General features: G+C 41.5%; 1 protein-coding gene across 2 annotated transcripts; it reads left to right on the top strand.

Moving 5' to 3' along the window:
* The first annotated feature begins 1,922 nt into the window (after positions 1-1,922).
* LOC149084395 (uncharacterized) lies at positions 1,923-10,548 on the top strand. Of its 2 annotated transcripts, XM_089235476.1 has the most exons (4): positions 1,959-1,999; positions 4,872-5,226; positions 7,866-8,200; positions 10,388-10,548. In XM_089235476.1, exons 3-4 carry the CDS (start codon positions 7,866-7,868, stop codon positions 10,422-10,424), a joined length of 372 nt encoding a protein of 123 aa, XP_089091602.1. In that variant the 5' UTR covers positions 1,959-1,999; positions 4,872-5,226; the 3' UTR covers positions 10,425-10,548. The 2 variants fall into 2 exon arrangements, with proteins under 2 accessions (XP_089091601.1, XP_089091602.1); XM_089235475.1 differs by lacking the exon at positions 4,872-5,226 and having other exon boundaries at positions 1,923-1,999.
* The last annotated feature ends 356 nt before the right edge of the window (positions 10,549-10,904 follow it).

Genomic DNA, 10,904 nt, shown 5'->3' with positions numbered 1-10,904 from the left:
CAAATGCTATCTACTAATTCAGTAAATCCAACCTACGGGGGAAAAAATCAATGTTATGAAAATATTATGAACAATATTTATTTGAAAAATTCTAAAAAAAAAGGGATTGAGCTTAAATAAACCTTTAAAAAATATGCACTTACTCTGAAGATTCGTTGATTTTATGCACTTATTTGCATTGATGCTAAAAAAAAAGAAGGTCACAGCATTTGCATTTAATCCCGGCTCTAATAATAGTACATTTTTTGGTACTGTGGGATGTGTGCTCTTCTACTTGATCACTTTGTTCACATGACTTGACTTCCTATCTTATCTTAGTGATCCTTGCTCTCTTCAAATCAGTTATTACTTTGGTGGCATGTTTATTATAGTTTTTAAATTCAATCGCCAGGTTTAAGAAGGGAATAAGTCCAAAAATATTAAGGTTTTCAGAAATTTAAAAAAAAAACTATTTAAAAAAAATGATGGGGTTTTCCATTTAATAACCACTAATTTCAAAGTCCTATGTCTGCCTCTAAGGACAGATTTTTGTGTCCCTTTCTTACCAACCACTGTAGAGTGACGCTTGGAGATACTTTAGAGCAGTGGTTCCCAAATGGAGGTGCCTGGACTCCCCCCCCTCCCACTCCAGGCAGGGCCGCAACTGGGGGGGGGGAGCAGGCGGGTCTCATGCCCCGGGTGCAAATTTCATTCTGAAACCTCTTCTTCAACATTACAAGGGGGCATAAAAATGCGTGCTTGCCCCGGGTGGATAAGCATTTAGTTGCGGCCTTGCCCATAGGGTCCACGGCCTAATTGTAGGGTTATGAAAAAAATGAATGAATGCTGGAACTACTACTACCACTACTACTACTACCAAACCATGCATGCACCTCGTCCACATTCCTCTGCGGAATTTCCAACGAATTAGCACGTGTTGGAATGTGTTGTGAACCTAACGTGAAGTTTGCTACTGTGTAATACGTATGTGTAGTGCTGCCATCTGCCATCAATTTTTCTAACTATGAGTGAAGTGCAATGATTGAATAATTTACCTACCGTTATAGGCCTGTTGCTCTCTGTGGCAAGAGACTTTTTGGTGAGGAGATCGGATCGCATTCGCTCCTCGAAGTTGAGAACCTACATTGGTAGACTGCAATGGTAACAAAAATTATACTTGTGGTGACATCTCTCGTATGTGAAACGTTGTTATAGCTCTTTTGTTTCTTTTGGAGTCCAGTAGATGACGCTGCTATCTGATCATATTCGCTCCTTAATGGATAGAATGTTGTTCTCCATTGTTTGAGAACATTCTCGCTGTTAGATGGCTGTAGTTTCTGCTGTTACAAATGGTAGCCTATGACAGACGCCTAGATTTACGGGGGCGACTTACCTCGACTATAAGTATTTGGGAACTGCTAACGTAATTTTCCCATTTTTGGTCTTCATTCCTTTCTTAAACTTGACTATTTTTAGTAATAGTACAATTATTCTGTCTCTCTCAGAGACAAAGGGAAGGGGGGGGGGAGCAAAATAGTCACAAACTGTAGAGCGCAATCAACTTGAAAAAGATTGAATTGGTCTAACCCCAAGGATATGGTTGAATGGAGGAACGCCACTGATAGCTTTGATGTGAAATCAGATGTTGATGAGAATGTAAACATCTGTTAATTTGAAGAATACGAATCTTATATTAATGATCACGTGATTCTCGTGTAATTTACACAAATGAGGAAAAAAATACTGCATTTTCAAGAATAAATCTTTGGGTTATGACTTTCGATCATGTGAAGAATCCTTCCCCCATTCAATTCAAAGGGAAGGAGGATAAAGAAACTGGGATCAGTGATGTGCATCCGAGGGTGATGTTATCGTTTCGTGAGAAAAGCAGAGACCTAAAGGGGTTTTTCTCTCATGGCTCTCGCTCCGAAACTATATAAGTACCATCTTCTCTCCTAATAACTATAGAAAGCGTTTGTGAAAGACACCGGCTGTGTGGAAGCACCATCAAGAGCTTGCTGTAAGTACATTACTCTCACATCATGTGAAATTTAAACACCGTTTTGATTTATTTGAGCTACTGAACATGAAAATGTGAATTATTCCTTCCTAAATCTTTTTAGAACAACACTATGACGAGTTTGAGTTCTCTTCGTATATTAGGGATGTCCAACCTGCAGCCGAGAGATATAGCTTATATTATTGCGGCCCAGGCATTAATTCAAAATTTTCGTAGATACATACTTTTCGAATATTTTAATATTAACGCAGATATATATATTATTTGTGTTTCCTTGGTAAATGTTGCATACAGAGTATATTTTGTTTTTATATGTACAGGGTGATTCAAAACTCAACGTATAAACTTTTAGGGGAGGTAGAAATTAGAGATGACATAAACACAAAACAGAATTGCGCAGGAATGTTGGACGGGTAATCCCAACCTAATCCTTCCTTCTTCCCCTCCAAGGGTGTGACCCGGAAAAATCAGAGCGGAGGGAACCTCCTGCACTATGAGTGCTGTGGGGGGGGGGGGGTGTTGTTATGCGGACATCGGACTGGACACTAAACTATTTATTCAGCGATACTTTAAATCATGTGGGAAACAGGGCCGTCTTAAGAGCATCATAGGCTCCTGGGCCAAGTGATTTCACTGAGGCCCTACCTGTTACATTATCGAAAATTCAACTACTTCTCATTATTCTGAGGCCCCTCTTCTCTTGAGGTCCCCGGTTGGGCCCATGCGTTAGGACGGCACTGACCCTATCCTGAACTCGTAAAATGGGTATTTCCAATGTTTGATTTAAATTGTTGGTGCTGCCATCTAGTCTCGAAATTAAAGATTAGAATTCGGAAGTTCAGGCACTAAAAATGGTCGAAATAGGCAGGCAAAATAACTAAACACAAAGGTATTAAGGGTCCTAAAACTAAGTGAAAAATCGATTGTACTTTAATCCGTCTATTGCTTTAATTATAGTTTATGATAACTGCATTATAATCCAAATTAAATTGATTTTAAGTCCAAAATAGAGCGTTACTAGAATCTCAAGAATAGGCCAATTCCAGGGCCACCATTGCCAGACGCGGAGTCCGTAGAGAAAATGATCTGTGGGGGGGCTCCTTCCCTCGTTTATTTGTTGTATTATTTGGAATAATCATTATCATTTCTATAGTTGAAACATGGCTATGTTGTTCTATTTTTGTAAAAAGAAAAAAATATGTTTTTTCATATTACCACGTATGCGGGACTAATTCGAGCGCGGGGCCTTGTGTGGCTGCATCTGTCACACACCCCTGAGGGCGACTGTTGTCAATTTAATCGAATGCTAAATATGCGTTTAATAAATAGCCACGATGGTTTTCAAAGCATTTATGGTGCAAAAAATAAAATCAAAACAACATGGACCTCAGAACATGTCTGCTCTTACCCCGCCTTGTGTGAGTTATGACATCAATTCAAGACCTCTTGGGGCAAGACCTCATCGGTCCGCTATACACACACAACGCAGTCCAGTGCCTGAGCGAGGCATATTATGTGCAGCCTGTGCGGAAACAAATTTCTAATTTTCCTCTACTTTTCTAATACAAGCTGCGTTCATCTGAAACAAAATCACTCTCGTCTAAGGCCGGTATTACACTATAAAAGTTTGATAAAATCTCTTTTATAAAACTTACAAAATCCAACCAATAAAGCTCATAGGTTACATTCGAGCAAAAACAACCGATAAGCTTATTGGCTGAATTTTTCAAGTTTTATGAAAAGAATTTATACAAATACAACGCCACAACAGGCAAATTGCCCAACGAGGTGGTTGACTTAAGAACATCATGGATCCCCGAGCCATTTTTTGGAGGCCCTACCTACTACTGCTACACCACACATGCACCCCGCCCACACCCCCTCCCCCGCGGAACCCCCAACGAATCGGTACATGCGTGAATGTGCGTGTACGTGTAGTGAAACCTGACGGGAAGTTTTTTTTTGTTTCTCTGTAATGCTTGTTATGTGTAGTGCTGCCATCTGCCACCAGTTTTTCTAACTATGAGCGAAGTGTTATGATTGAATGATTTATCGTTGTAGGACTGTTGCTCTCTGTGGCGAGACTTTTTAACGGGGAGATCGGCTCGCATTTGCGCCTTGAAGTTGGGAACCACAGAAAACCAACTTCAGACGACCACCACTGTGGGGTTCGAACCCGGATCCTCGCATCGCGAGTCCGTCACTATAACCACTCGACCACCACAGCGGCCACTGTAAATTTATCAAACTTACAGTGTAATCCCGGCCTAACACCATCCAGTCAAAGCAAAGTTAATTCATGCCAACGCCAATCTCTCAGATCACTTGGTTGAGTAGAAATTTGGCTTTAATGGGGGTTGATTGATAATTAATACTGAGTGGTGGAAATTTTTAAAAAAGCAATTATTTCTGTGTTCTCAATGCCTAAAATATTTAAGTTTTATAGATTATGGCCTCTGAAATTCACTAATAAACTTGAAACTATGTTAAAATAGGCATTTCTGGCACGAATTTTCAAAAAATCATTTTCACCAAAAAAGTTTGAAAATAGGGGGGAAAAAAAGCATTTATGTGTGTGTGTGTGTGACATTTTTGCCTGAACTTCCGGGCTCTAGAGATGACTAATACAGAAACAGGAAAAAAGCAGACCAGAAATAAAGTGTGAATTTCCACTTTATGAATTTTCCACTATGTTCTAATACACTGTTTTTGCTGCCATCTACTGTCGAAAAGGAAGATGACTCAAATTGTCATAATGAATTTCGGATTACGTAAACTCAAGAATGAAGTCAAAATGCATGAAAAAAATTGCACGATATAAGTTTGTTTGGTACGTCCAATACATTTACCAAATACTGTCAAACTTTTCCAGATGGCCAGCAATTTCTATTCAGTGTAGTTCCCTACGAGAATAGCCAACAAACTGAACTGAATGACAAGCTCAGTTCTTTCTTAGGAGCATAAGGAGTCATCAAAATCAAAGAACCTAATATGAAGCAGACGACAGCTGAAGCTTTCGTTCACAACAGTTCCCTACGATGCAAGCCCAACTGAACTGAATGGCAAGTTCAGGTCTTACCCAAGAGTATAAGGAACCATCAAAAACAAAGCGCCTAGAATGAAGCAGACGACACAGCAGAAGTTTTCGTTTACAACAGCTCCCTACGAGCAAAGAAACAAACTGAACTGAATGGCAAGTTCAGTTCTAGAAATGAAGCAGACGACAGGTGAAATGAGAATTTCCACTATTTGATTTCGTGTGAAACTAAACATTGTCTAGAAACAAGAAAAAAATCATGCAACCCCTCCCCAACTGTCGCATTTTTATATATTTTTATAATTTTATGGACCCTAAAGCCGGGTTTTCCTAGGAGCAGGTTTCCTGTGCCGCGCGCAACGTGATTCGCCCAGCGCGACACGCCGTCCACTCACCAGTAAGAAAAGCAGCATGACTGCTTTCCCACAGAGCGCAATACTGCTCACGACGGCGCTTTACGTCGGGCGTGATTGGCCGACTGCTTCTGGAGGAGTCAAATGCGTCGTGCGCCGCGGTTTTGCCGATATTCTCTTCACTCTTGTCCTTCCCTTCAAACCGGAGCATGCAGACGGCAGAGTAGCTGATGCCAAGGCCATATACTATAATATAGCCACCCTGATCTGATACGTCTCGCTAGGGAAACACAAACGCGTAGCGTGATTATGTAACACGTTTCTGTCGGCGCGAAATAGTCTAATTCGGTTCACGCTGCGCAACAAACCTATTCCTAGGAAAACCCGGCTTAAGCCATCAAAATCAAAGAACCTAGTATGAAGCAGACGACAGCTGAAGTTTTCGTTCACAACAGATCCCTACGATCCAAGACCACAAACTGAACTGAATGGCAAGTTCAGTTCTTTCTTCGGAGTGTAAGGAACCGTCAAAAACAAAAAAAACCTAGAAATGAAACAGACGACAGGTGAAATGAGAATTTACACTATTTGATTTCGTGTGATACAACTAAACGTTGTCTCGAAACAAGAAAAACATCATGCGCCCCCCCCCCTCCCCAACTGTGTCGCATTTTTATATATTTTTATAATCTATGGACCCTGAAACTCGGAGTCAGTAGCATCGTGCCAAGGTCTCCTATCATGGGACCCGGACCAAACGAATACCACCAAAATTATTGAATTAATAAACACAAGATTTTTTTTTCAACTTATTTTAGTGAGGCCCCCGGGAAATTCTTGGGGCACCTGCTTCGGTTCACCACTTAGTGTTTGCAAAGTACTGTTCAGGGTCGTTTAGTTTGGGAACGAGAAAATTATTTTTGAGACTCCTTTTCCCTTGTCCTTCCTTGCATTAAATATCTTTTATACGCATAATTTATGTCTACGATAATTTGCTTGAAGGACTCCTTGGACTCCATTAGGGGCTCCAGAATCGCTTCCATACTTTTCTGGTCAATCTTTTGGTCGTTCACTAACCTGGTTCCCTCCCCCCCACCCCCTCTAAAAATTCCTATATTACAAAAGGTAGCGTGTTATTTTGTCGTTCAGCACAGATAGCGAAATTCTGTGAGCAGAGAAACAACAGGTCTGCGTAGGTGTAAATATTAGAATGTGTCCCCCCCCCTCCCATCCGGGGGGGGGGGGAAGACAGAAGGCGCGTTTCATTTAACAATAAAATGTTTCCTTTCACTGCAAGAGCGTCTCAATGCTCGCCAATGGCGCCTCCCCCCACATCCTATAGCCAGGTCGCCCTAGACTGAGTACTTTGGTGGGCGAATTTATAGTGGGGCCCATGCTACCATTGTGTGTGTGTGGGGGGGGGGGGGGGTTGGCGTGGAGATCACTTACAGCATTGAGAGTGGATACTTGATTTCGTATTCAGGAGACATTCACCGACAACTCAGTTGACCCCCCCCCCATGAACATTGGCAGAAATAGACTAGAAACTCTGAAGGGGGGGGGGGGGGCACGATGAAGATGATGATGATGATGCCAATTCATCGCATTCCTATGTGAAAACTCCTGTGCGTATATTCCTATGTACATTACATACATTAGATCAGTCGGCTACGCATGCAGAATTTTCTCGAGGGAGGGCTTTCCATATTTTTTTCTTCTAAAGAGGGGGGGGGGGGGTTAGAACCAGGACCGTTTTAAGAGCATCATGGGCCCCCGGGCCAAGTGATTCTTCTTAGGCCCTACCTGGCAAATTTTCCAAAAATTCAACTATTCATTTTTTCAAGCCCCCGGGCCGCGCCCGGGTGGGCCCATGCGTTAAGACGGCACTGGTGGCGAACCCCGAAAGGCATGGTCTACGACAATGTTTCTCAACCGTCTAGCCGCGGCCCGATACTGGGCTATCTTTGCAAGCACATGCCCAATGTAACCTCAATTTGTGTCTTCTTGCCCACTGGTGGTCTTCCGTTGCTTAGTGCTTCAGTTGTCGAATCGCTGTTCCACCATGGGCCAAACCCTCTGGGCAACCAGTTTATATCCGCTATGGGGACAGGCAGGTCGGTTTCGGGTCCACTCGACCACCACAGCGGCCGAGTTCGAACCTAGAACCTCACGATGACTCTCCAGCACGATGCCCGCACAACAACACAGCAACCCCCCTCCCCCGCCCACTCACAGTGTAGGAGGTTCCCCCCCGCTCTGATTTTTCCGGGTCACACCCTTGGGGATGAAGGAGGGAGTTACGGAGACCTGTGAAATAAACATAAACGGGAAGTTAAAAAATTGGATTTTCATTATGTCAACGGCACCTCATGTTCTTTTATGTAATAGATATAATTACATTAAATCTATAAATATTAAGTAGGAGATATCGATACATTCTATGTATAACAAATATCTAATTTTTTTCCCCTTACAGATGAACAGAAATCCTTGCCTGGCGAGACCACAGCTCAATAACAGGATGATTCTGCTGTCTGTGCTCATCGGGCTGTGGGTGATGATGGGAAGTTGCGAATGCCGGCTGCATAGGTGGATGGCCGAAGCGATGATGGGCGGCGGATGGAATGATGACAGCGAGAAAAGCTTCTCGTTCGGCATCAAGAACAAAGGCCTATCGGCCATCATACCGATACCGTTGCCAATCCCAGTTTTCACAACCGACAAAGGAGGCGGAAAAGGTGGAGGATCGAGCGGAGGGGGCGGAGGAGGCTCCAAGAAAAAGACACAGAGGGTCAAGTACATACCGATACCGTGAGTAAATTGTTAAACTGATCTACTACATAAGGGGGGGCCCAAGATACGGGTTCCAAAAAAAAATTGTGCGCACACGAAAATAGGTGCACTAGGTTCTGGCCAAAGAATAGTTACCATGTCGCATGTATGATGACTGATGCAAAGGCGGGGATGTATGGTTTTGCAGCCTCTGGGCTACACAAATTTCAGCGCCCTGCTCCCATTCTAGTCTAACTTTCTGGACCTACTCATTCCTAAATCATTCCTCGCTTTTCGTCGCTCGCTTATAAGGTCACTCACACCTACTAGGTCACTCTTTTGGAAATTACCTGACCTGGTCTCTCACTCCTTAGGTCGTTCTTTAGATTACTCCCATGCTTACGCACTAAATAACTGTTTTGGTCATTCATATGCTTACACACTGTCTAGGTCACTCGCTTTGTCTCACATTGACAATGACCCCGTCTCTTTCCCGAGGTCTCAAAATTTTTACGTGTCTTTCCTGAGATCTCAAAATCTTCAGGCGCTCTTACAACCGAAATCCGTTCCCACGGGCATGGGTCCGGGAGGCGCATGAGTTAAAGCGATCCTATAGTTACATCTTCCTTCTTCCAAACAGAAAAAAAAATGGGTGATATTACACTCAAAGCTTGATTCCTTAATTTCTTAATTGCTCAAAGCTTGATTCTCTCTATTAAAAAGCACTCACTTAACAAATATGCTGTATATATACACTATATTAAAAGTGGATCTGTAGTTTTTTTTTGGCCAGGAAACCATTATTGTCTGTTAGTGTATCAACACCATCTGTTGGGAACATCTGTGAATAACAGTGACAAGAATGAGCGTGAGGGCATCTCATTTCAAAGTTTTAGAATCTGTAAACACACATTCTATTTATGTAAATTTCAGGCATTAAATGCTGCCATCTATCCTCTAAAGACAAAACTGGTGATCGAAATTCTAATGAATTTAGTTTAAATATTAAAAAGTCTATTTAAAGTTGTAGGTATTATTTTTCTTCAATCACATATATGAATTGTCTTTCCTCACAACACCTCGGAAAGGCCTTCAGGTTGGGAAATGACGAAATAAATTAAATTCTGTCCTCTTCTGTAGGTTTTGGGTTTCGTAGGGCTACATGGATGGCCTACATTTTATGTTATATTAATTTTAACCGACAGAAAGCCCTTAACTCCTCAGGATGTCCTCAGCGGCAATCCCGAGATATATCGTCAAATTTGATCTGCTTTTCTTTCTCTTCTCTCTCTCATTTCTGCCACCCTGAAATATTTCGTCTTCTAAAAATGCAATGAACTGGTTTTTACAATAAAACATGCTTCTCATCCCCCCACCCCACCTCCAATCAACTGCAGTGGGCGGAGTCAGTTCTTGTTCAACCTTAGATAAGAAGAAGGAGCGAGAAAAATAGAGGAAGAAATGTACGCTCAGTATAAATGATAGACAGAAAAAGTATTTCTCTTCCTAGAAAGCCACAACACGTGGCATTATACATATACAGGGTGTCCTGTGAGTGCTAATGCGGCTTTTATCTCATCAATCGTTTGTCGTATAAGTATAATTTCAGTTTAAAAAAAATGCTCAGAATGTGTTCAAAATTTACTCTGTACCAGGCAAAAAAGCACTGAAAATGCCTAAAATAGGCACCAAAAAAAGGCGTTTATAATCTTTGGAAGGAAGAAAAAATAACTAAGAACAAAGGTACAAAGGGTCCAAAAACTAGGTGAAAAATTGGATGCACTTAATCCGTCTATAGTTTTAATTATAGTTTATAATAACTGCATTATTATCAAAGTTAAATTGATTTCAAGCCCATAATAAAAGGTTATTAGACCCTCAGGGTTAGGCCAATTTCAAGACCACCATTACCAGACGCGGAGCCAGCAGAGACAATGATGACTTCTTCGAGTTCAGAATGATTCTCATTTATTTGTTGTTATTACTATAATAATCATTATAATTTCTATAGTTGAAACATGGCTATCTTGTTCTATTAAAAGTCAATTTTTTTTATATTACCTTTATGCGGGTGATATTGTCCCCTCGCAATAATGAACGTGCCCAGGAGGCCTTCAAAAGCTTTCTTCTTTCCCATCCTCCCTCTTTTATAAATTGCTGCACTAATTCATGGTAAATGGACCACCTAATTCATCGTAACTAATCAATCTTTTCTTGTTTTTCCAGGGTCCCGATGGGAGGTGGCCAAAGCGACTGGTGGTAACTATCATCGAAGTTGATGGCCATTCCTTTCTCTTCAGCTGGATCTGAAAATAGGAGGATATCGATCGACTATTTTCCATTCACACACATTTCCATGTATAAATAAACTTTTCCCTTTTTTAAATATACAGTATAAAAAGTACATCAATTTTTTATTACTTTTTTTTTGTTTATTGTGTATAACTCGGATGCTTTTTGTCGGCCAAAGTTGCCAAAGTGTTGTTGACCACTAGGATTGTTGCATGAAATTCCGAGGAACAGCGTCCCTTCGCATCCTGGAAAAATACTTCTTCAGGGGCTGACTTTCTGTTCTATAAACGGTATTTGGGGGTGTCCCCGAAGGTCGCAGGCCACTTGAGTTATCTGGAAATGTGCCGCGTACAATTACCTTACTGTGATTTTCTGCAAAAACCTTTGGTTACCACTTGTACATTATTTTAGGGGAATGCTTTCAAACCAAGCACAACATAGATCTATCGCC

The sequence above is a fragment of the Pholcus phalangioides genome, unplaced genomic scaffold (genome assembly GCF_987345545.1).
Source record: "Pholcus phalangioides strain wild (caught in Gottingen) unplaced genomic scaffold, Ppha-v1.0 ptg000008l_1, whole genome shotgun sequence".
Taxonomy (NCBI): Eukaryota; Metazoa; Arthropoda; class Arachnida; order Araneae; family Pholcidae; genus Pholcus; species Pholcus phalangioides.
The sequence above is the reverse complement of the archived record's forward strand: the minus strand, read 5'-3'. Positions and strand labels throughout refer to the sequence as shown.